Source organism: Phalacrocorax carbo, chromosome Z (assembly GCF_963921805.1).
Source record: "Phalacrocorax carbo chromosome Z, bPhaCar2.1, whole genome shotgun sequence".
Taxonomy (NCBI): Eukaryota; Metazoa; Chordata; class Aves; order Suliformes; family Phalacrocoracidae; genus Phalacrocorax; species Phalacrocorax carbo.
The window spans coordinates 15405221-15432315 of record NC_087548.1 but is presented as its reverse complement, the minus strand read 5'-3'; the positions used below and the strand labels follow the sequence as shown (position 1 = coordinate 15432315).

Below are 27095 nucleotides of genomic sequence, written 5' to 3'. Positions count from 1 at the left end.
ATAGCTAGTTGCAAGCAGTCACTAGGTAACTTTGGGTGTAATATTTCTACAGCAACTGTCTCAGTGATGGCCCCATGTACCATTCTTGCTGTAATTATTTGCTTATTTCCGTATCTACAGTGGTATAACTAAAACAGCTATATGCTTTGCATCTGCTGAGCTGTGACAACTTAATCTACATGCCTCCGTTAAAATTTGTCATATATAGTCATCTTCTTTCCTGCCTAGTTGCTGCAAAAAAACTTCTCCAGCAGTACATCTGAAAAGGGAAAGCATAAATATAAAAGGGAAACACGATTTGCGTAAGGTTATACAACATGTCACAGCATTAATTTTCCACATTTTACATCCATAAATTGCTTTGGTCAAAATTTGGCTTTTCAGCAGTTGAATCTGTTGATATCCAGATGCTGCGTTTTTCCTGACTTATGTAAGGGAGTGGCTTGGAGGCTATTTCAAGTTCAGCAGTTCCTTTGAATATTATCCTTGTTTCATTATAGGTAATTTCAAGCAACTGGATCTGCAACTTGGCTGTTAATTGTGATCTCTACTCATGTTTTGTTTTATTACTTGATTCACTTTGTGTGCCTTTGTTTTTATCTCAGTGAGGAGACCCCATATTCCTTACTACTTGTTTTTAACATTTTCACCATTCATTGCACTCCTTTGGTAGCTGAAATCACAGGCATCATATGTACATCAGAGAATAGTTAAGAGGCATCCACACATGGAAATTCCAGCTTTCTGCACTTTGTCAACACTTTCCATAGTTTTTGTGGTGGTAAATACTATGAACATATTGAAAAAGTCTGGGGACAAAACCTTGTGCCTCTGAGCCTGCCCAAAGGAAAGTCACTTTTGTCTCCTGCAGTTGCAACTGTAGTAGTCAGATATTGAAAGGCTGTATCAGAGTCAGGGAAGTTTCTGTATCTTCCAGAATCCATGAATGACATTCATGTAATTAATGGAATTAGAAAGGGGAGTGAATATAAACATAATAAGACATAAGATATTTTTCACCTCTGAAGTAAACCTTTCATACTCAGTCTTCTAAACTGTCCTACTATACAGCCTTCTTTTGTGTAAGAAGATTCACAGTCTTTTTCTTTGTGTTTGCATAGGGTCTTGCACACAAAATCCTGGTCTGTGATTAAGATTCATTTGTACTGTTTACTCTCATTAACAGTTTCATCTGTTCATCTGTTCATTAACATTATCATCTAATGCACAGTGTGTTGTACTGATTCATGATTGGGATCTTTGCTTGATTCTGCTGTTGCTGACCTGCTGTATAATCTTTGGCAAGCCAGCAGACCTTGCTGCTTCACTGTTTCTACATTCCCTTTCTCTCCCACCAGCTTGATTTATGTTAGTAAATAAACTTTTTATTATTATTATTTCTGCAATGTGCAGCAAAAATTAGTCTCAGATTTTGACTGGGCTTTTTATGCTTTGCTATACTTTACCAGACAAAGATATTTGAAGGCCAGACAAAGATATTTGAAGGAAGCTCAGAATTTAATCCTAGTTTACTTGCATTTAAAAGTAGCAGTCCCTGTACAACTCAATTCCAAGCTTCCAAAATTTTGGGGAAGGAGAAGCAGCCTGTCTATCAGACTGAGCTACAACCAGAATTGTGCAAAATATTTGCAAATAACCCTTATAAAATTTCTCTAACTTTAATGTTTGTCACAAACGTTGTGCTCCAACTATGCTTTTTATAAAGATTCATCATGAACAATTTTTGTGAATGTGATTTCAGGAAATACATAGTGTGGTTAAGGTACCTCATTTGGATCCCCTTATAGTTAGTGAATAACTGAAACATGCAGATGAAACTTGTGGGTCAGTTTTAAGGGCTGGAATTTCAGTTTCATTATGACTTTGCTGTAACAGCTAAAAAAATATTAATGCATAGTGCTCTTAATGCTAGTACAAATCTTGCAGTCTTTGCCTATTTCATGATGAATTAAATTGTTAGTATGTATGTATGTATTTATTTAATATACCTTTTAGGGACAATGCATATTTTGTAATAATTATGTCAAGCAAATTCTTTATGTCAAATGCTTCAAGTTATAATGGTGTAAGAAGGTATACAATATTCTGAACCCCTGTAACTGCAGAAAATTCAAAACAGAAATGGAGCAAAATTGTCAGCCCAGTGTTTGTATAAGAATTCAGGCCAGATTTGGCCACAAAATAATCCAAATGGGAATTTAATCTATTTATTTGGTTATTTATGTTATTTCCCATATACTGTGCATTAATTTTGCTTTTGCCTTTGTAAGAGGTACTGTTTGGGAATGCTGACTTAGTTCTCCCATTTGAAAGACTGTAGAGAATAAAGAACAGCATAGAGTAGGCAGCTGGATTTGTGTCTAAGCCACAAAAGATGAAGAATACAGATATTCATATAATCATATTTTCCTATAAACAGTAAAAGATGGTGAAAGGAATGCAAATAACCTCTGTTTTCTCTCCATGTTAGTACATGCCTGGTAGCACACACATCAGAAGATAAGATACAATCTCATGGAGAAAACAGCATACCTGCTTGAGCCACATGCAATAATGGTAAGTCATAAAGCAAATGTGAGTAAAATCTCTGAATGTGATTCTGCATTTTTTCTTTCATGAAAGTACCAAAACAGGCTATAGAGAAATGTGTCGGGGTTGACTTCACCTTTTATAGTTTATTCTCCCAAGAGTCTGTGACTAAGAGTCAGAACTGTTTACCTCTATGGCAGAAGTCTTCAGTTTCTTAATTTATCTCTCACTTACGTTACAGTCCACAGCTTCTGTAATTATGACTTTGTTTTTATTGTTCCAATTTCTTTGACATTAACAAAATTTGCAAAGGAATATAATCACCCACAGTCTATTTCTAATACCTCAGAGGCCATATGTTCTGATATTGTCATAACCAGTTATATTGAGCACAGACATAAATACAAATGGAAGCCCAGAACATCATACCTGGGAGATGCTGTCATGCCTGCAAAGAGCAAAAATATTTATTCAGATCATTTACAATCAGAGGAAGCAATTATATTATCAGTGTGCAAGACCCTGGAGGAATCTTTCTGAGGTTAGTTAAGAGGCATCCATCTTGCTTAGCCAAACAAAACACAGGAAATAAGAGATTTGGCTCATGGATGCCAAGAGTGGTCTTAAGACTGACTCAAGAAGCGGAAGACTTTTGTCCAGTGAATTATCCTATAATGTGTAAAAAAAAGAAAGAAATAGCATCTATAAAATTGCACAGTAGTACACCTGTAAAGGTTATAGTTCATTATTATTTAGATATTCAATACCTGTATGTTTACTTGAGTATTGAGAGTTCTGCAGCAAATATGTAAAATCATGTTTTTTAAAAAATCAATTTGTATGCTAAATGTGGTATTGTTCAGTGTAGGAAACAGTTTTCTCACTGTTTTTAGCAATAAACTAGGAAATGTCTTTTAATCCCATGAAAAAAAAGATATAGCCTTGTTGTATTTAACGTTTTTTTAAGAGAATGAAATCTGTCATTTGTGAATCGCATTGAATTTTCTCTAGTTGTTCCCTGCCCTACTAAAGAAGTTCAAAATTTTCATATTCACCTTGAAAATTACCATCTCTACCTCAAAGGGAAACTCTAAAAATTATCTGCTTAATATTGCAAGGCACTTCTATGATAATAAGACAAATCTCAGATAAGATTTCTCTTTGCCAAAAGCCATTATATATTAAAGGAAATGATTGTTATGAAGAAAGGGTATAAAAAAGGATAAAGGGCTCCAAGGAATTTTAAAGAAAAAAAAAAGCTATCAAAAAGAAGGGTATTGTTTGAATCCAGAGACAGAAGGTTTTTTCCAGAATAGAATTTGTTGGAAACTCATTGTTCTGCTATTTCACAATATCTATGCTGAGGCCTGTTGATACAGCAAATGAGCTTGTTTTATCACAAAGCCAGCTCCTTGTGACACTTGTGACTCTCTGAAGTGGATTTGCTCATCTTTACCTGAACAAAGTGTTTCTGCTTAGAATTTTGAAAGTGAATTCCAGTCCTTACGTAGAACGATCTACCTAATTTGCTGTTTTACCCTGAGCTCTCTCAGAGAACCAATATGGATGCAGAGTTACAAGAAGCTGAGCAGGTAATTCCTCCTGCAATAGCTCATCCTACAAAATGGGGCAGCAGTGCCAGTCTCAGCTGACACTGAAGAAAGATAAATGTCTCTCCTTTTCTACTTTCAATGGTTCTTCCATCAGTGTCCAGCCAACCTGGGGACTTCTGCAGGTGAAAAGGATGACAAGACAGCAAGGAGACATGACATGTAACAGAATTATACACTGGTTGGGAATAAAACCTGTCATTGTTTCCCCTACAAGATTTACAGATGTCTCGCTAATTTCAATGTGAATTAAGCTTTCAGTATCCATATAATATGTGTCTATAGAAACAAGCTTTACTTTCTTCTTGAAATATGTGGAGGCAAATGATTTTTAACTGTGAATACCCTGTTAACTGTGGTATTAAGAGATTATATACATACATATTATCTTTGGTATCTGTGAAGATGGGATCTCTGCTCATTTGTATATGTAAGAGGAGGTCTGAATATTAAAATATTTAAAAATCAATGAAATAGAGAATAGCTTATAGTCTCTGGATCCTCTCACAGTTAAGGTAGTGTATTAGGTGTTTAGATCCTAGGACTGCACAGTGGGTGAATTTGATTAAGTTCTCCAAGCTGTACCATTGATATGCTGACGACCAAAGTCCATGCTTTCTTTTCTTCAGACAATTAATGGGGTAAATACAACACAGGTGCATCCTGAACATTCATAAAAAAATACCTTCCATTAAACTTAAGTAGAATAACAAGGCATACATCATCATAAAAAAAATTTAATTATTATATCTCTAGCTCAAGGAACAACTTAGTAAAAAGGGCTTAAAGCTTAATAGAGTTGCTGACCAGAAGACAGGAAACCAGAACTGATGGGATGAAGTTTGTTCCAAACTATCTAATCTATCCCATCTATCACCTATTTTTTTTCTAATCTGTTGCTAACACACTGGGAGATAGACAGATGTTTTGCAGATCTGGGTTTACAGGCATGGGCTATTGCCCATGATCAATAGTTTAAACTCTCTTGGGTCCTGGAACTATTTTTCTGAGATACATTATCTTTGATAACAATAGGATATTGTGGAGAAAATATCTCTTCAGAAAGAAAGAAAAGAAAGTAGAGTACAGAATCAGCTTCATAGCAGCTACATATAGTAACTTGTACAATTAGATTGTCTTGGAATTCGGAAAAGTATTTTTAGTTTCTTTGTATATTAATTCAAACCTTTTGTTACATTGTGTCTAAAACAGCAATAGCAAAGGTATCACCTTCTGGAGGTTATAACACTTGTAAGACATGGAATGTTCATTTTTTTTACGATTTGGTGTGTGCACTCTCAATCAAATTATTTAAAAGAACAAAAAAAAGTTTCTTTTTTTTACCTGTGACTAAACTGGATACAATTAGTGGTAGGACCAGCATCTGCAGCATTCTCATGAGTAGTTCTCCTGGAAATGAAAAGTACTTGACTTCCCGATAGCTCATCTTATATGATCGGAGGGAAAATCCAAGGATTACACCTGAAGAGAGGGAAAAGATATCATGACTTATTCTTCTAAAGTAGTAGTGACATCTGAACACGAATATCTGTATAGTACTTACTTGACATATGTGATTGTAACATGCAGTTTTTATTATGCCCCAGATCACACTCCTGATTTGCTCTCTCAAATATCCACTACTATTATGAGTACTCCTACTGAAGCCATTAAATTATTTCTCACTCTAACAGGTTCGAAGGCTATTCATGCTGCTATTTTTTAAAATCTGGATTAATGTAAAAGTTACATCTTGAGCTTTAATGAAAAGGAAACAGTCCCTGCTACTGCACTCAACTGCTTTGACTCCTAGGATTGAATGTAATCATATATGCAATGCATATACATACTAGCTACCAACCTTCAGAAGTCTTGTCCATGCCTGTTTACTCTGTGGGGCCTGATCCTATAGATGTGCTTCAGATTGGATGAGATAACCAGGACAGACATATTTGAAAATCTCCTTGTGGTTAGCTCTTTACACAGCAAAACAGCATCAGGAGGTAAGTAGCTTTACAGAGGCCTACCTTCAGAAACACAGGCACTTGCAAAGAAGCAGATAATCAGGGTTGAAAGGTCTTACTGGATGATTAAGTGGTAGGTTTCAATGCCTAAGGGAGTGTGGTAAGGGAGTGCCTGGATCCATTTATCTTGCTGGGAACAGATAAATGGTTCTTGAGATATATTTACAAATGGAAGCCACAGACGGGCTGACATGTGGCAACCTAAACTTCTCAGCCAGAACTTCACAGATTTTGTCCTGTACTTGGCACCAACTGCTTTATTTGCTGATTTGGTTGATTATTTGGTTAACTAACATAACTAGTTACAATTTACTGAATGTTAAATGGTTTGGTGCCTACCTGATGCAGGTTTTCTATATCCAACCAGGATCTGGAACACTACTTAACCATACAGATGGTGAAATGCAACTATCCCTCCTTCTCAGTCCTGACTCCATGTTCTTCCACACTGTCTAGTACCGGCATTTCTGCTAATTGTGGCTGCACAGAAAGTTTGATCAGAGAATTAATCCTGCTGCAAAAAGAATTTCTTTAACTGGCTTAGTTTTCAGCCAGGTCAATTCCTTGAGGAAATCTGTTTGCAAGGCTGCACAATTGTTGGTACCTTCACAAGGGAATAAATAGAAATGTGCCTTGGAGAAGACTGGCGCTGCCCTTCTTGGCAGATAGGCAGACTTAGGCTTCCTAAAAATTTTCATGAAACTGCAACTTCAGTGATGTTAGGCAGCAGAGCATTCAAATTCACTTCTAGATCATGTTAGAACTTGGTCATGTCCTGAAAATGACATAACATCTAACACTGGTTAGTTCTGGAAACTGCTAGTTCCAATTCTTAATCACTTTGTGGTTTGGGGGTTTTTTAAATCAGATTTTAGATTGGTACATCCATCCAGCAGATAATATCTTCATGCCAAATTTTACTAGCTAAAATATGCTGTTATGCCTCCTACACTAGCTTATTGCCATCTGCTGATGCAAGGAAACAGCTATCATTCTGATGTTAGTGACCCCTGTCCGCCTGACCATGTTGTTAGGGACTTCAGCAGGTTAGACGAGTCCAAAAATGTCTTGTGTAGGGCAGAAAAATCTCAGTGTTACAGGGTGGGAGAAGAGTGATTAGAGCACAACTGGAACCAAGCGTGGAGTTCACACTATGGAAGAGAGCGGTGGAACTAGAACGCATTTGTTTTAGTCTTATTCATGTTCTTTAGGATCTGGTAGTCAAAGTGCATTTTGCATAAATGATCTTTTTAGGTAAAAGTAGATCATAAACTGCATAGAGGAAGGGCTTCTGAATTATTAGTGATTAAAATACCTTTATTAGAGTTTCTCTTCTTTCCAATAAGGTTTTAAATTCTATTGCAGTGTTACTGATTATTTGCTTTTTACATGGGAAACACATTTATCAGATATAAAGAATCCGTCTGGACCCTTTGTTTCTGCATTTAATGAGCACTACATTTTGACAACTGGGTAACAAGCAAATAGAGCTAGACCAGTTTCTTACTTGGGCCACAGTGATGCAATTAGTTCTACATGAATTAATCTCTGCACTAGTACAAAGCCTCACTGAAGTTAGTAAGGGTTTCTGAGGCTGCTATAAGAACTAGTCCTTATGCTATACTGTAAGGGCTTGATCATCTGGTCCACTACTGTCTGAGCAGTACAAAGTAGCGTAAGAGACAATCAGCATCTGAGTAGATGGCTGTTTGAATAAATAATATTGGTAGTTACAGTAAGTTTCCGAAGCTCCGTGTAAACCTGTTAGGCCAAAAATTATGGCTTTTTTTTTTTCCTAAAGTGCTCTGTGCGTAATTACAGGGTTGCCCAGCACTGTAGTTCACAAAAAAATTTTTGTGATGTGGAAAAAATGTGCCCTGGTAGCGTATTCTGGTGAACTGGGTCAAGATCCAATAATTATGTATTCTTCAGCCTTACCCTTAGCACTGTTATTAATTTATATGCAGTCATGCCTAAGCCATAGGAACATTTCTCTGACTTAGTTTGCCTACTTGTAAAATAGGTATAGTAGTAGTTGCTTCACAGATGTTTCGGAAAATTTTGTTCGCATAGCGATCTTAGCAGTGCAAGAGGAATTTAAGCAAATGATTTCCTCATTGTAGTCTGTGACAATGAAACAAGAACTGCATGATTTTACCAGTCTCTCTTGATTTTATAATATATGGAGATGAAACTTTATTTTCTGTTCTGAGTTTAAATACCTAGAGGTAATACCATCATGTCTCACAAAGTTTTAACAACAAAACTTACGAACTTGAAACAGAAAAGTCAAACTTGGCAAGGTAGCTTTTAATTCTTTGAATTCACTTCTCAGAACCTACATTCACAGGCTTTAAATAGTGAGATGACAGCATACAATGATGATTTAAAGATAGGCACAGTGACAAAGTGTCAAAATAAAATTGGGCAGTAAGACCTGGTAGAACATACTAAACCTTTGGAAGATATATTTGCAGTATTTCAAAAACCATCCATGTCTGTTTGTGTGTGGTAAGAGCTGTGCTTAGCACCCTCCATGATCAAGACTGAGAAGATTAAATACTGGAGCTGGCCTTTCTCAGTAAAAGTTTCAAGTTTCTGATTAATTCTGAAAATTGTAAGGGAACAAAGCCGTGTGTGAAACAAGCTCCTACAACCTGTTGTGCAGGTTTCTGCCTACCCTTTGTAACAGAAAAGAACAACTAATCAACGCTATCAGAGCCTGAGTTCTCAAACGCTAAATAGTGTACCATTTCTGCACTGCAGGGAAGAGTATCTTTCTCAACAGAATTTTTTAGGCTTTTTCTGGACAAAAATCAGTAGTGCTTGTTTAAGTTAAGGAGCTGAATTCTATACATGTGTATAGAGTGGTTGTATGACAGATCCAAATTGCTGAATAATCATAATGAAGAAGCAAATCAGATTAGATTTATAAAAATTTTTTTGAGGTGTTCTGTCAATGGTATAGTAAAATTTATGGAAACCTTGGTTTGCAGATAATCCTGATGACAGTCAGAACAATCCTTCAACTAAACCATTTTATTGCATTTTTATACCAACGTAGATGTTAAAAATAAAATTCAATCTGTATGAATGCATTGAAGAGAATGTTTAAAACTTGAAAGGAGCAGAAGGTGAAAATAATTCTGATAGTGATGGGAATGGGATGGAAGTGGCAAAAATGGCAGATATCATTTGGTATTGCTTATTCCTAATGTAGGAATAAATTTATGAATGGCCTAGAGTTTTCAATTCTAGGATGCAGTACCAGAAAGAAAACAGTAAAGTCTTCATGTCAGACTTAAAAGCTATGGGCATAGCTGTAACTGTTAAGAAACATACAACATTCTATATAAGATTTCTTAAATGGATTAACATCAAAGTGTGATGAAGTGAGCACTAAAATCAAGGTCTGAAGATGCAAGAAAAAATATATATTTTTTTTAATACTCAGTTTTTTAGAAATAGATTTGGTTCTTTTTGTTTTGGTTGTTTTTGGTTTTGGTTTTGGTTTTGGTTTTTCTTTTTTGAATTGTAGTGATCTACTAGAATATCATCAAATTCTAAATAATTTCCTAAATTGAATTTGAAAATAAACTTTAAAATCCTCCATGGGGAAAATGAAGTTCTTAACTGTATTACAGAATGCTTTGATCTCACAATGGTAGAGAGCTTGTTCACATGACTCTTTTTGTTGCACAGATGAAATAGGTTGTACACCTACACATGGGTTTAAAACACAACATCAGTTAAAAATAAAACCACCCATAACTCTTGGAAGATGAGAGATGAGGCTTTACTCAGATCTAAATGCTCATTCAAGAACTTTAGGGAAGCTTCAATCTATCTTCTTCCTTGGCCTACTTAGAAGAATTATATATAAAAATTTAACAAAGAAAGAGGACTGGTTATTTCACCACTTCAAATAATTAATAATTTTAAGAGAATAAGGAAGCTTCTAGCTGGCATGAAGTTTTAAAGTGAACAATACCAGCAGTTTTGTTAAATAAGGTAAGTAATAATTTTTAAAATTAATCCTTATGAGCTTCTAGTCTCTATCTTATTTCAGAAACACACAGGAATTAAGACCATACCATTATTTGGAGTTAGTATTTTTTAAAATGTCCATGCTTCGTACCGTATTTTCATACAGAAAGTAGGAAATATAGCAGTATTACTTTTCAGTTAATCAAAAATCACTCAAGCATATTTCAAGAGGAAATTACTAGGAGATATATTCCTGAGAGTGCAAGATCTGCCTTTTCCATATTAGCACTTGCCAGTTCAACTGAAACACACGAGGAAGAGTTACATACACTTCTGTAACTCTCAAAACACTGTTAAATGAGGTCCGCTTCAATGTCCTTTCCTTTAATAGATGAGGTACAGACTTTACTTTTTCTTTTCTGGGAAGAAATAGGAAACTTCATAATAACTGGAAAGAATACATAAACTAGGTAGAACAGTGCACTAAAGTAACAGCTGTCAATAGTGCTTTTCCAGAAAACCTTGTAAGCAGCAAGCAAATAACATTTTATTCAACAGATTGGGCTAGGGTCAGTAAGAGAATTGTGCTCCTATTAATGGGACACTGTATGTTTTTGTTAGCTGCACAGCCATTATGTTCCTGCAGAGGTCTGGAAAGAATGCTTTTGTTCTTTGGGTCTTGTTTCTGCTTAATTTGCCATTCTGTTCTGACACCTTTTCATCTAAGAACCAGTTTCAGATAAGGCTGCAACTGTAACTTGATACCAACAGGTAAATAACTTTTCTAGTGATAAGGGACACTTCAAGCTGCCAGCAAAATTACAGTCTTAATCTCTTTCTTTGCCTGCCACAGGAACCACCAATTCACTTGCATGCTTTCGATTTCACTCCCCACCCCATTTTTATATTGATCCTCCTCCCCACCCTTTTGTATATCACCTGCTCTTTCCTTACTTTCTGGTTTTCCTTATGTACCTAGGGAGGTATATTCCCTTTGAAATGATTTTGCTGAACCTAAATCCTAGGTACCCAACCAAAATATTCAACACCTAAATACTGCAGCAGACTTTTCTTTGTGATTGTTTTGTTACTTTTAATAATTTTATCTTAAAGATTGGGTCTTACTATGCTAATTATAGTTTAGAAGCTAACTAGTTACTTTTTTTTACTCAATTCATTATATTTAGGACTGCAGCAGAGTTACTGCTCTTAAGCATTTGAGAACTACTTCTTGTATTATACAATAATCAGTCCTGCCTTACTACATCTCTGTCCTTTTTATTCCTAAAGGTGTAAGATTATGACCCTCTTTAAAGGTCCTTCACACAAAGTATATTTGATGGAATAAGTGCTAAAAAGCACTTCATGAGTCTTCATTCCAAAAAAGGAGAAATTGCCTTGGTTCAGGAGAGCCGGTTACAGTCTCTTATGTCCAAGTCCTGTGGTAGGCAAATAACTAAGATAAGGAAGGGTGTGTATAGCATCAAACTGAGGGGAGTAATGCCATGGAGAACATCAAGTTGATACAGCCAGGAGGAGAATACAACTTAAGCTGATCTTTTTTAATGGAATGGAATGGAATAGAATAGAATAGAATAGAATAGAATAGAATAGAATAGAATAGAATAGAATAGAATAGAATAGAATAGAATAGAATAGAATAGAATAGAATAGAATAGAATAGAATAGAATAGAATAGAATAGAATAGAATAGAATAGAATAGAATAGAATAGAATAGAATAGAATAGAATAGAATATCTTCCATTGGAAGGGACCTACAAGCCCAACCACCTGACCATTTTAGGGCTGACCAAAAGTTAAAGCATGTTATTAAGGGCACTGTTCAAATGACCCTTAAACACTGACCGGCTCGGGGCATTGACCACCTCTCTAGGAAGCCTGTTCCAGTGTTTGACCACCCCCTCAGTAAAGAAATGCTTCATAATGTCCAGTCTAAACTTCCCCTGGTGCAGCTTTGAACCATTCCCACACATTCTGTCACTGGATCCCAGGGAGAAGAGATCAGCACCTCCTTCTCCACTTCCCCTCCTCAGGAAGCTCTAGAGAGTGATGCAGTCACCCCTGAGTCTCCTTTTCTCCAAACTAGAGAAGCCCAAAGTCCTTACTTCAATGCACTTGTAGTTGTCAGATACTGAGATGAGCTCATTTGGGGGCTAATCAAGGGAGGAACTATTTTTTACTGGGTTAGACTTCTGCCAAATTAGTTCCCTGGACAGGTTTACTGCTGTGCTAGATGATGGTGGTGTTGGTGTGATGGCAAGGGAGGGAAGAAAACATTTGGAGGTGGAAATATACAGCCAGAAACAGAGGTAGGACTGGCTTAATCAATCACAGAAACACACACTTAAGCAACCAGTTACTCTTTCTATGGCAATCCAGAACTGGAGCTAATAGTTGGCTTAAAATGCCTTTAATTCTCTTCTTCTGAGGCTGAATTTAGAGGAAATGTTTTCCACGTGAACCTGTTTCTGTTTCAGACCTGAAGAAGACCAAGTATCAATTGGCTTTATAAACTAGCTCTTAAAGCTCTCATCTGACAGAGACCCAGCAGAGAATCTCACATGTATAGGTGTATATATGTTTGTTAGTGTGGTAGGTTCCTTCTCTCTTAACTGGATGATTTGTGGCAGGCCTGACACTTTCTGGGAGTGCTAAAGTCATTGCCCACACGCTAAAAAGTCTACTGTGCATGCACACATGCACCCTGGGGCTCTCTGAGACTTCCAGACATCGAGCAATTTACCTGAAACTCCTGTTTCAATTAAGCTTTGAAAGATCAGAAAACATCTGGGCAGACTGGAGAGCTGGGCAATCACCAGTCATATGAAGTTTAACAAGGGCAAGTGCTGTATTTTGCACCTGGGGCACGGCAACCCTGGATGTACAGACAGACTGGGGAACAAGAGGCTGGAGAGGAGCCTCATGGAGAGGGATCTGGGGGTTCTGGCTGACGGCAAGTTGAACATGAGCCAACAGTGTGCCCTGGCAGCCAAGAGGGTCAACCGTGTCCTGGGGTGCATCAAGCCCTGCATTGCAGCCGGTCAAGGGAGGGGATTGTCCCACTCTGCTCTGCACTGGTGTGGTTTCACCTTGGGTACTGGGTGCAGTTTTGGGTGCCACAGCACATTAAGGATATAAAGCTACTAGAGAGTGGCCAGAGGAGGGCCATGGAGTTGGTGAAGGGTTTACAGGAGAAACCATATGAGGAGCAGCTAAAGTCACTTGGTTTGTTCAGCCTGGAGAAGAGGAGACTGAGGGCAGACCTCATCATGGTCTGCAGCTTCCTCAAAAGGGGAGGAGGAGGGGCAGGCGCTGATCTCTTTTCTCTGGTGACCAACAACAGGACCCGAGGGAATGGCAGGAAGACGTGCCAGGGGAGGGTTAGGTTGGATATTAGGAAAAGGTTCTTCCCCCAGAGGGTGGCGGAGCACTGGAACAGGCTGCCCAGGGAGGCAGGCACGGTGCCAAACCTGACAATATTCAAGAAGCACTTGGACAATGCCCTCGGAGACACGGTGTGAATTTTGGGGTTGTCCTGTGCAGGGACAGGAGTTGGACTCGATGACCCTTGCGGGTGGCTTCCAACTCAGAACATTCTATGATTCTGTGGTTCTATGATCAGGCAAAAAACCTCCAATTCTGCTTGGATAGAATTCTAAGGCTGTAAACCAAGACATGTCCAGAGAAAAGTAAATGTAAAGTGAAGTAAGAGTTACATTGATGTCAAAGAGTTGTTTCCTGCATCCAAAGAGAAGTCAGTGTGTTACCTTTGCTCAGGGGTCATGAGAGTGCCATAGTGCTCTCAGCTATACTGAGGAGACAGAGCTGCAGTGTGTCAGGAACATGGGCCTCCTGAACCTGTCCCTGAAGATTTACTTTACCCAGCAAGAACTATTACCGTCAAAAAAAATCACATCAGACTTCTAACATCATTATTAAGTTACAATCTGCAGAGATCCAGAGACATTTTCTAATATTAATGTATTTTATAGGAATTTAGATCTAGATTAACATAGATACATAGGCACTTAATTTGTAGCTCAAAATTAAGACACTTAAAACCTCTGCCTGCCACTGCCTATCTCTGGAGGCACCTGAACTCCTGAAACATCTTCATAGCTATGACTGGGCACCTGCATGTTGGTTTTACTTGCAGATGCAGCAGCCCCTCCTTGGATTTTGTGGACAGAGGCATAGAATCGGAATAGGGAGTCTGAAGCTGTAGGGAGGAACTGATATGACTAAGGAATGGGTAAAATCACTGGCTTATGAGGTATTGCCTAAACCAGGACACTTCTTATAACAGCACATAACAGTTATAACTTCTTCAACAGCATCTGAGTGCTGTTAAAAGTGTTTTTTAAAAAATTACAGAAATCTGTCCTTTGCTACTTCTTGGCTCCAGTACTACACTCATACATTTTTCCCTTCTCTCTCTAGTTATTTGGTTCTTTTGCCCTTCTTCCCCAGGTAGGAGGTAGTTTTCTTCCTTTGAGAACATGTCAAAAAAAAATATAATTCTCTTTTATCCAACTTCTGCTTCTCTGTTTGCTTTCAAATTTGTTCTTTATTTTTATTTCCTTGTTTTCCTTGAACTGTTTCTGTATTTGTTTATCAATCATCTTTGATTTCTCTTTGGTTGTTATTTATAAGGCAAGTAGAGAATTTGGAATGAAGAAGAGTTTTTACTGCTGGTACTGAAGCAGGCTGTTCTTTGTGGAATAGGGACATTATTCCTGATTTCATCCTCAGACAAAAGACTTTATTGAAAGACAAACTACTCCTAGTTTATGTACTCTTATTAGTCTCTGAGCTATAGAAAAAACACTTTTGATGCAAAAACCCCCAAATAATTCCATCAAAATTCAGGAATTCTCTCTTACTATGAATATAAAAAGATCAGGCATTCAAAATATATGCCAGATTGTATTTTGTGTTGTTTAGAATCATTGTACTACTCAGTGCTTTACAAAGTAACTGTAATAACTGTGTTTTATCATGCCTGGGTTTACTTTTCTGCTTCACCTTCTTGTCTAATGTTGATGTTTTTACTGACATGAAGAATAGTTCACAAGAGATATCTGCTTTCTTAAAGTTTACATAGCTCCTTTCTTACCTTTACATTTCTTTCTTTCCTGTTTTTCCTCATCTAGAAGCAGACATAGTCCTTAACAGCACCGAATTCTTTCTCTCTACTACAGTTTCAGCTACTCAGCTGTATTATTTTGTATTTTTAACAGTATAGTAGTACTGAGAAATTGCAGTCAATAAGACTGAGATCCCTCAGTACCAAGAACTTTGTGCAAACATGGTCAGAAAACAGAGCTCTACTCTGAAGAACTTCTAGTGTAGTTTAACGGAGAGCCTGAGGTTAGACCTTGATAGTTGCCTTCAGTTGTGTGTTTAATTCCACCTTAGACATACACTACAATACAGTTCATTGTAGGCTTGGCTTCCTTGATATGCAGTTTTACACCATCATTTGTGGGACATTCAAATTATGCATTCATATCTCTATGGAGCTAGCCCAACTTTTCATTCCTACAAAACCACCTGTTAATTTAGCTTAGTGCTGATAGTCTAAATCTGTAACTGAGACGTTTGCTACAGAGGATTAAGTATTTTGTTGAATCAAGATATACCGATGCCAGAGCTGTTTGGGTCATGGAACATAACTTGTGGCAGACACTGTTACAAGATTTTAAAGAATCTTTTTTCCCAGTATTTTGCTGTCACATGCAAACAACCTGGACAAACTGAGAGGAAGCGTTTCCCGTTGTAGAATACAAGACTTTTGCCATATCAGGTATAAGCATTACCAGAATACTTCATTTATGACTGATTTATCATTCAGTGAATTCTTTTGATAAAGAGATCAGGGTCATGACTGAAATTCATGGAATCATGTTACCACCTTTTTAAAAAGATAGCTAGGATGTTTTCAGCCCCTAGCTGTTTGATTTTGTTAGTTGAGCCTCCACATCCCTAAAAACCTCAATCTGACTATGAAACTATTCATAGCTAGAACCTTCCATCTATTTAGTTTGCTGGTCAACAGCCTCTTTCAACACAAGATTTTCCAGAAGTGCTTTATTTCAGTTGATTAAAAAGAGGTCTCATGCCTAACTTCTTCTGAGTAAACTCAACTGAAGGATGTGTTGTAACACAGAAGATTAATTTAGATGTAGCCTCTGTACAGGTTATGATACCTCTCTTCTCACTGCTAGGTGTTATTCAGAATGGTGGAATTTCCCTATCTCAAAGGTGACAAAAATGGCAAAGGGAAACTAGCACCTGGAACCATACTTAATTACATAGTAAGAATCTGAGTCCAAACTGTGACCTCTAAAGTCTCTCTAGATAGTTCTGCATATCTAAGAGATAAAGCCTTTCTAGCTTAGTTCTGCAAATCTGTAAAGTTAATGCACGCTTCTATGTTTGTTTTGGGAGACCCCTCACTTACTGTTCTGCTTGCAGTTTTCTCAGAATTGCCATGACCTAAACATGTATTTGCCTAATTCCGGGCTAAGTCCTGGGGATCTAGAGACTGAATATGACTGATGCATGTAGAGAATCACTTGGATTTGGGATGCCTTTTCTTCCTGGTCTTGCTCAAATGATTACTTCACAAGCTGGGGCTCTGTGTTATAGATGAGTGTTTTAGCCATTAGGTTAAAACATCATGCTGCCTTTTGCTCTCTTGGTGTATGCATTTGCCATTAGAAATCTTGCATTTCCTTCTGCCTGATGACACAACTTTGAAAGGAATGGTAGAATTGTGTCCTCCTGTAACCTGCCTTTTGAAGGAAAAGAGTAAGCCATTTCCTCAAGCGCTGACACCATTCCCAAGGTGAAGACTCTTGTGCTTCTGGATCTTGACTGGATGAAAATATCTGACATGATCCTGACTCACTCAGAAAGGAGTGGGAGTAGGAATGCGAATCTGTTTGTTGTTTTTTTTTTTCCCTCCTGGCAAGTTTTAGGTAGTAATATGCTTAGCTTGTGGACTTGTGGGGTTACACTTTTGAGTCTCCTAGCTCTTTCTTATGCACTAAAAAGACACCCAGCTCTGAGATTTGGATTCCATATGCAGCCTCTTTTGCTTATGATTTAGGCTTTGAAGGACTAGATTGTACATCCATGTCTGTTTGACGTATGTATTCTCAAGTCAAAACTGTTTTAAAAGATATCAAAGCATATGCAGCAGCCTTATTTATCAACTGTCTTTGGTTAGTACTCCCAGGAATTCCCTGATTAATGGTCCTGCTATATTCATACAATGGCGATTTTATTAATTAATTTAATTTAGTCATTGTGAATAGTAAAACCAGAGTATTTACTAGAGCCAGTTTGAAGCATCAGCTTATGTTGCAGTGTAAATAATGCTTAACATTTAAGCCCCATCTTTCATATATTTTTTTTGAATAACTGAGTTTTCAGTTATGCCAAATTACAGTAAATAGTGAATACTAAGCATACACTTTGCAACTGTCAAGCTGATTTCCATTTATGATCTTCTATCTATGCCAATAGAAAATACATAGTCATGTCAAATTTCAAGCAAGAAAATGCATTTCTTCAATGTATAGAACTGAACAACAATACAAAAGGTGGAAATAACTGCTGTCAGGAGAAAGAACATGGGAGAACAGCCACAAAATATGCTTAACGCTAACACTTTGTTATCCTCCTGATTCTCCTGTTATCCTTCTGGTTTTCTTTGCCTCTTTTCCTGCTTTTAACTGTTTTCCTTTTCACTGGTGTACAGTTCACTGGACCTATTACGTTCCTCTTTTGTTAAAAAATGCCTTATAAGATCTATCATCACATTTATTTTGTATGGATCTTTAAAAGTTACACACCGTGTGGTTTCATCCTGTTGATTAAAAGTGTCAGTACAAGTTCAAGTTTGATGGGTTGACATAATAAATGGAATAATCCAGCTCTCAGTAAAATTTCCCTAGAATAATTTCCATTTGATCTTTCCCTATTTTCCATAGTTTCTTCCCTATTCCATACCCTTTCTTTTTTTGTTGTTTCAATGACCAATTTAAAACTCCTTTGTCAGGAGCCTAGTTGTTTTCTAATGTTCATTGTAGACTCTGTGGCATATTCTATGAACAACACAGTTGGAGAAATCAGTATGGTAGGAAAAAATCTCTTAGCTCCTTACTATTTCTTTTTATTTATCACTTGCATGATTTATTATTGCTCCAAAGCTCCAGGTTGAACTGAGCTATAATATGCTGAGAAACAAATATATGACAAAACATGCTAAAGCCCAAGGAAGCTGAGTTGTAATCTGAAACTTAATGAAATGCACAGTCTGAAGGGAATGGACAGTAAACAAAAAGAATTGGAAGGATGGATAGGGGTTATACACAAGTAATGTGACTGTATTGATTATTTTATGCATTTGGTGGTTCCAGGACATCTGACTTTTTTAACAAGACATTAAAAAATAAAAAAGGAGATATCTCTCAGCTGCTGATCTAGACATCAGTGCTACAGTACAAACTATCACAATGCCTATGCTTAACTCTTACTTATTTAGCAGCCTTATTAATATACATAAAATCTAATTTATTTACCTCTCTTTAGTACTGGATGTCTTTGTATATACTTTCAACTGCACTTTATCTTGATTCACCTAAAAAGATAAGTATTTTATAAAAATATTTTTTTCTGGGTATCATAAAATACCCAGAAACAGATTATTTCAAGAAATTATGTGATAAATTTAAGGCACATGATCAAAAGTTTCAGGAATTCATAAACAACCAAACGTGCCATCTTCAGCTACACCTTCATCGTGGCCAACTCAAAAGCATTCCAGTGCAGATGACAACTCATTCTAGCTTTGCAATAGCTAGGGTGCTAGTAAGGTTCTAACAACTTTAAACATTTACTCAGCATACAAATCATTGGCACCTTGCTTATGATTTTGTGGAGCTTTGCAGTCATCATAGTGACTACAGTGCAGACATGCTGAAAAGTGGAAAGGACTGGCAAGCCCTAATACTAGTTCATTTGATGCTGAAATGTCTTTTTGTCCCTTTGATGCTCAACACAAAGATTTTTTTTACAGTCTTTGAGATGACCACTGTTTCTGTTGTAACATATCTTTTGATAGCATGATTGCCATATTCTACTGGCATTCAGGAAATTTTCTTGTAAAACCACTGAGAAACCATGTAAACATCCTAAATGTCTCATGCAGGTACTATCTGGCATTCCACCCAGGTTAGCCTTGAAATCTGCTTTGTGATGCGTTATTACATAAATAAATTTAAACTTAATTACTAGGGTGAGTTTTGAGAATATCACCTTCCTTTTCACAAGCTGTATGCAGGGTACAGTGAATGTGTGTTTCTCTGGACTGTTTTGTGATGACTCAGACATACTGTTTTCGAACATCACTTTGCAAGTCCACTGATTTGACGATTTAGAGCAATTAAGAAGGCAGTAAGGCTATATTTACCACATTTTGTATCTATACTTTAGTGTTGTTACTCTGTGGCATGTATGGCAGTCCAACAACCTGTGCTGTAACATTTCAGTTACACCAGAGTGTATGATAAGAAATTAAGATTGTCATAATAAATTAACATTATTTTATTTTGCAAGAAACTGCTAAACTAGTGTACTGTTCATATTTCACTACTGGCTACTTAATAGCAGAATTAATGTTCTTTGTATTGCTATAGTTTTTCTCCTTTTTGAAAAGGATCATCATCTTTGAATTTTTAAGTGTTACTCTGGATCTTACAGTGTCTGTTTATGTTTTTTTTTCCCTAAAATGATAACTATTTCTTAACCTCAAAAAGAATTAAAATTTTGTTTAGCAACTTTTTCAGAGTATTACTTAGGAAGGTTTTGTGCTGGGCAGGCTCTTTAGGAGAGCACTGGGACAGAGGCAACCTCTGAGTTCAGCATAAATAGAATTAATTTCTCCTTAGCTGTCCCCAAACTGTCTTGATTTTCTTGTATATATCTTAATCTTTTTTATAGTATTATATTTCTCTCATGTTTTAACATATTGTCTCATCTAGGACTCACCTCCCACAGCTGTTTCTCCTAGAGTGATGGATCTTTGCTTTGTTGTCAGGCAAATTTTGCCAAGGCTGCCTTAGGCACTCTTATCGTGTTCATTGTTGGTGTGTAATGGGTCAAATACCCTTCTCTGGGTACGTCAGCCTCAGACTTCAGTGGATACTGAGGATCTGCCAGTCGCAGAAAAGATGTCACTTCAACACACAAAAGACTGTCTGTTTTGGGGGTGTTATCCAGGATTCTGTCTACCTTTTCAGACTTGTACCTCTTAGGACTCAGTTTAAACTATTCAGACAAGGAGTGTGTTGAGATAGGAGAATCTGCTACTCTGCACAGCTTTTCACTGTTCAGATATTTTAGGGCTTTTGTGTCTGTTTTTTTTTTTTTCCCTTCTGTACTGTGAAGGATCATCTGTGGGCTTTATTTAACTCTGCTTCTTTTCAGAGACATAGGGACATAGGCAATGCCTATCTCTCCTAACTTCTTCCTATACTTTTAACTAAGTTTTTCTATAACGATGGAAAGTTTTGGAATCTTACATATGGTGCATGCTATTGTAGAACAGATGTTGTATGGGCCTATCTACATTTCACATCTATTGTGAGGTTGCCCGCAATTACAGAGACCAGGTTCAATGACACAGTCAGTCCTGTGCTCCCTTCAGTGGGCAGGTAGCCAGGAAACAGAACAAGATCCATCTCCATGCCTCTTGAATGTCCCAGTGGACAACTGCAGCATATAACTTCAGCAGTGTAAAGAGGATTTTAGCTAATGATTTGGAGCTGTAATGGCTTCATAACTATGTAGAAATTGCTTTTTATAGTACTTGCTCCACAACATTCCTCTACTTCACTGAGCCCCTCAATTAAAACTATTTCTCTGTGAACAGCTTTTCAGGACCTCTGTTCAGCAGCTTTGTGTGTCTCAATCTTACCTTCAGTACAAGTTCATAATCCACAGGAGATTCTTTGGCATTTAGGAGTCCTGCCTAAAGTCTCAACTCTTGTGGCATTTTGGAAACTGGGAGGTGAGTAGCAGGGAATCAAGACAGTCTGCTGAAGGAAGGGTATCTGAAAGGAAGGCATTTTGGGGACAGGGTGATGGAGCTAAGTAGCGTGGGAGCGAGGCCACTGCCTGAGATTTTGCCAGTAATTTGGCTAGCACTTCAAAGTTTGTAAGACTTCCTGCAGATTTTCCATGAGCCACCATGACCCCCAGCCTACCTTAAGTTACTCCTGGCATCATGACACTGAATTTACCAGTGGTCAGCTTCCCAAACTCACCTCATATAATTGCTCTCATCTATTGGCTCTTGCCAAGAACCACTGCTGAAAACTAATGTGGTATTTCTAGGTGTACCAGAAGGATCTGCAGAACTGCATCATAACTCACTATTGACCATGCTTTCCTCCAAACTTCTCAAAGGGCTTGAAAGCAGTTTAAATTTCACTGAAAATAGCAGCAACAATGATAAAGACAATGTGCTAGACAGACCCTACCTATGCAGAATGTGAAGTCAGAAGGACCTTTCTTGAGGTTTTTGGGAAATGAATAATAGTGCTAAGTAATCATGTGAATGTGAATCTCCATTCTGTCTGCAAAATATCGGTATGCAACACAAAGAAATGTATATTGCAGCTGCCCACTTCATAACAAAATGCATATTTCCACAGACACACTCAAGTGTCTGCTATAAACTACAGTCCTGAAACGGGACTAAGACATATGATCCTATCCACTTAACCTCCACCAGCATCAATCCCCCACAGCAAAGAAATGGGAAATGTTCTATGAAATAGGCTTTTTCATATCAGTCCCTTGACAAAAGAGGCCTGAAAGAAATGTTTCTGAAGAAATGTTGCTCTTTTTAAAGCTAAAATTTTGCTTTTCCTGAGTTTAGTCTTTACGCAAATTGCTGGACTGACAGTCCTAAAAACTGATGTCATCTGTCTGGTTAGATTATAGAGAGCGTTAAACATCATTTCTTGTAAATGATACAACCCAAGCCTGAGAATAATTTGGTTTCCACTACACTCACATCCAAGCAACTCTGATGAGACAGCCAGTGGTGCTAATTGGTGTGTTAATTTCGCAATGTTGATTACTGTCTGCTAGGAAAGGGATCAAACCCACTATCTGATTTTTCACAATCACCAAACAACTGAGAGATTGTAACAATTTCGTCCTTGTCAAACTAGACACATGGAGTTCAACCACTGACTGTTTTCCAAACTCTTTAGCCATCTGTTCCCTACTTCTGAATATTTCCACAATAGCAAAAAACTCTCCAAAAGACCCAAATCTTACCTTTTTTTTGAGCTACCAAGTGTGGACTTACTGTTCTAATTGTGTACATGCTGTAAAATTACACGAAAAATAACAAATGTGAGAAAATTTTGGAATATTCCATCGTACTAATGAGAAGACTTTTTTCCACATATTGCATCAGATATGTCTGCAGGTTCATGAGCAAAATTGGAGCAGCCAGCTCATCCTAGGCTCCACAGTTTCATTAGTTCTCCATCTTGTGTTCCAGCCTTACTGGCACTTGGCCATTGCTGTAGGTGGTAGTGGAGCTGTGGGCTGTTGTTTGTCACTAGTCATCAAAAGCTAATTGGAACATTCAATAACAGTTACAACACTTGTCCAGCCTACATTTCTGTTCCCACATTGCCAAATTTATGGAAGTCACACTGGAGCTAAATGACAGTGAAAAAATTGCAAGAGCACATTGGTTTTGTGCAGTATAGACAAGTGACAATCTAAGAATTGCATTCCTTTGAGGCTGGACTGTGTTTCAAAGCCTGCTTAATTTGTTCTGTCTTTCCTGACCATTGTAGATAAAATGCCTAAATTATTTAGCCCTGATATTAATGGGGTTTTTGCATTGAACAGGTTCTTATTTAGGAATTAAAAGCACTTGTGAACAAATACTGTTGATAAATATGAGAGACTGACATTTCTGTTATAGCAACGAATTATTTTACCAATATGCAAATTCACAAAATTATCTTCCAGAAAAAGACCATCAAACCTGAAATTAATTTAAAATAACCCTAGAAATCTGGTATCAAGCAACAATATTAGTAAACACCTAAAATTTTAATTCCTAAAACAGCTGTAGAAATATAGCAAGCAGGTTTATATGGAATAGCATTATTAAGGACATTAGGGCCTACATAGGTGTAGGATATATACCCTTATCTTTAGGTGCTAACATCTGGATTTTCATGAGAGCAGATTCATAGTTTTATATTTTAAACTAATTAGAAAATAAAAATGAAAGTATTATAGTAAAGCCGTAGTGTTCTTGTTCACACAATAAAGAATGGTATTTCATACAGTGTCATTTAGAAAACCTGTAGTTAAAGGAAAACTACCAAAAGTGATCACAAAATTGTGAAAAGGAGAATTTAAAAACTTTACCCTTTTCTCAGATGATTCTCTTTCTAATGTAAATTCAAAATGTGTAGCAATATATTAAATTTACATTTTTGTGCATTCCAAATCTAAATACCGTTTGATGTTCTGGATTCCTCTCCATATACTCTAAAAAGGCACTTAATCAGGTGCTATCTTGCAGTCCTTTGAATAAGTAGCATTGCTATTGTCGCCCCAATTGCATCTGAAAGATGCATGTGTAAGATTGTGAGTGACGGACAGAGCAAAAGCTAGTACTTTGGTTTGATTGTTTTGTATTTGTCAAGGGAAAACTGAAAAGATTGAGGCTCTAATATATACTTTTGCTTCAAATGTCACTTCATTTCATTCATTGAGGACTTCTGTTTGTCATTGCAAGGTGTTATTTTTTGATAGATTAGGTAAACAAAAGTTGCATCCTGAGCATTTTCCTGGAGCTGGCTTTGGTAGAAAAAGATTTCACTGAAAGCATTCAATTCAGTTATTATATTTTATTCTTTAAAAGAAGAATTAATAAAACAGCTAGTATTTTTCACCAAAATTCTCCTTAGGAATAGTAGAATAATTAAAATATCTCTTCCTGAAACTTTAAAATGCAGCTGTCAAAGCCAAAACTCTCCAAGCTAGAACATTCTTATCAGTGCAGAAGAATTTGGGATCTCATTTGTAATGCAAATTGACTAGGCAAATCCTCATTGTCAAATGCAGTGGAGAACAGAATATTCCTATTGTACAAATTACTCACCAAGAATCACAGCAACAACGGTGAAGAGCACAAAGGCATTCCTCAATAAATAACTTTTAACATCATCCTTTGTTATGCTCTGCACTTTTTTTTTTGCCAAAAGTGTACGTTTCCGGACTCCTTGTTGAATGCGTTCCATCCTACTTCCAGTTTTTGGATCTTCTCCGTTACCTTTAGTCATCTGTCTTGCAGAAAGTTTTCTTTTACAATTAACTTCTGTCAATATCCCTTCAGAAAAATGGAAGACTCTTTTCTGTGGGAGGTACTGGAGAAACCTGCAAGACCAGAAAATATTGCAGTAAGAATTTAGGGGAATGATTAACAACATGTTTGCACAGAAGCAAAAACTCTTCATGTTTCAGTACAATTTATATTAGTTGTAATATCTAAGTTGTTGATAATTTTTGATAAATAGGTTCAATGACTGTTAAAAAACCCTTTGAAAGGATATATGGACTAATCAGATATGTGTCCCACGTCTTCAGAAATTAATTGGAATTGCTGTCATGCTGTAAAACCCAGGAGTATCTTTGTTTTTGCCATTGCTACAGATATCCTAATGTAAAATCAATACAATTCATAGAAGTGTAAGGTGCTATAATGTTTATAACTATGTTAGGCTTGCTTTTCATCTGTTTAGCAGACCCATATTACCTGAAAAAAAATCTAGCTCATCTTCACATTAACCATTGGAGAGAAATAGTCCTCTTGAACTGATATATTTAAAAAGTTCTGCATTTCTGATGTTTTTACATGGTTGAATGCATTGGCTGAATTCTTACTTTTCACACGGCAAAACACAGCAGGAATAGTTTCTTTTTCCCTCAACCACTATTTAGAAGATATGACTTTGACAGTTTTATGCTGATAACATTCATCTTTGAAGTGTATAAACTATACAGAGCACGTGTGTAAAACATCAGAAGTTATATCCCACTTAGTTTATCGCTTCAGACTGTAATACAAGTTCACATTGCAAAGTAATGCTTAGCTTGGCCTGAGAGCAATTATGGAGATATAATCTGATTTTAAGAAATCACACACTAAATCAACCTTAAAATGTTTTAATATCAAAAATCTTTCATCAGAACACTAATTTTTGCTTTAAATTATTTTTGTGCCTGCTTGGCATTAATATATTTAATAACGGAGCCTGCACAAATGTATTTCCCAGACTGAGAATCCCATTTTCTGAAGTCTTAGTTAATACACTGGCATGTTTTTATGAAGAAATTAGAAATTAATGAATGGATAGAGTTACTTCCACTGAAAGCTCGCTCCATTTATACACAGTCTAAGTCTAACATATCACTTTTAATAAATCTCATGCCTAAATACATTTTTTTAGGAAACACTTAGAATATAAATGCACAGGGTTTGCAAACAGCATGCTTTAAAGAACTACCATGTTGTAACAAATTTATTTGGATTGGATCTGATCACTGCTTCTACCATATGTTCCATCATTAGCACTTCAGGGCAATATCCTGTCTGAATTTTAACAAAATGCATATGCTTTGCTTCTTAAGAGAGTGGAAACATTCTGAGACTGAGATAGATGGTTAAGTTAGTAAGTATTCTAGCATGGACACAACTAGTGTGTGTATGCAAGGTTTTTTTTCAGAACAATTAATTTTAGTATTTTGTTAAAAAAAAAGATTCACTTACAGTGCCTTTTCTTTCCATGATGATTAATGCAGCTAATCTGTCCTTTATAACTTAAATTAAGATCCAGAAACAACATGGGTCCAGCCAAAAGGATCATTACATGCAGTAACATACAAAGGCAGAGAGTGAAAAATTAGGACTTCGTAATCAAAACCCACCAAACGAAACAATCGGCTCACCTTTTCAGATCTTCAGTGTTCTAGGGACACAGTGGTAGCAGGTAAAGTAGGGGTTTCCCAGCAAATATAACAGAGCTGCAGAGTTGAGTGAGCAGGAGACAGAGAAAACTGACAATCTGCATGTGCTCCGGAATACAGCAACTTACTATCGCTGTAACTTAAGGAAAGGGGAGGAGACTGTTAGCCCAACTCTGAAAAAAAAATAAAAACACATCAGAAGAGAGGGGAAAGCTGAGCTTCTGGAATATTGATTAGTCTTGGCACAATGAAAGCAAGGTCACTTTCTTTGTTTTCCCTTTTAGACCACTTTCACGCTTTGTCAGTTCAGCTTTGTTAGAAATGCAAAATCAGAACCCAGGAAGAATTAAAGGATGGCGCACAAACACACAGAGCAAGGCAGGCTGGAGCGCTTCTTCATTAGATATTCCAGACTGGAAATCCGAAAAGCCTAAGCATAATTATATAACACTATCCCTGTGCTTTTTAAAATAAATTGTAAAATACATGAGCAGGCTAGTTTCTTCTAAAAAGAGACACGGTGTGAGGCTATCATGTATTTTCTAATTCTTAAAGACGGTTATTCATGTTCTACTCTTCCCAGGGTGGGGAACCAGACATATCTTTCAGAAGCAACTGGAGCATTATCAAGAATAGAGAAAAACATAATCAGTTATAATTCTTTGTATGTTTCTTGTAGATATTCAAAACACATGATGAGACTTGCCTCTTGTTTAGCAATTCAGACTCACTGGTACTAAGCCCCATTCAGCCTGTTTCAATAGCATGGAATGAATGATGAAGGGAAAAGCATAAAACATTCAGTTTTGAGAAATAAGT

At 36.9% G+C, this 27095-nt stretch overlaps 1 protein-coding gene across 1 annotated transcript in view; it reads right to left on the bottom strand.

Moving 5' to 3' along the window:
• The window catches only part of SLC1A3 (solute carrier family 1 member 3), a 70817-nt gene extending 44397 nt beyond the window's left edge, over window positions 1-26420 (bottom strand). Inside the window, exons 1-3 of the mRNA XM_064438438.1 lie at window positions 26259-26420; window positions 24412-24686; window positions 5505-5642 (exon numbers count right to left, since the gene is read on the bottom strand). Coding sequence (XP_064294508.1) covers window positions 5505-5642; window positions 24412-24592 — 319 coding nt within the window. The 5' untranslated portion in view covers window positions 24593-24686; window positions 26259-26420. The remainder of the gene's footprint in view (window positions 1-5504; window positions 5643-24411; window positions 24687-26258) is intronic.
• Window positions 26421-27095: the final 675 nt, after the last annotated feature.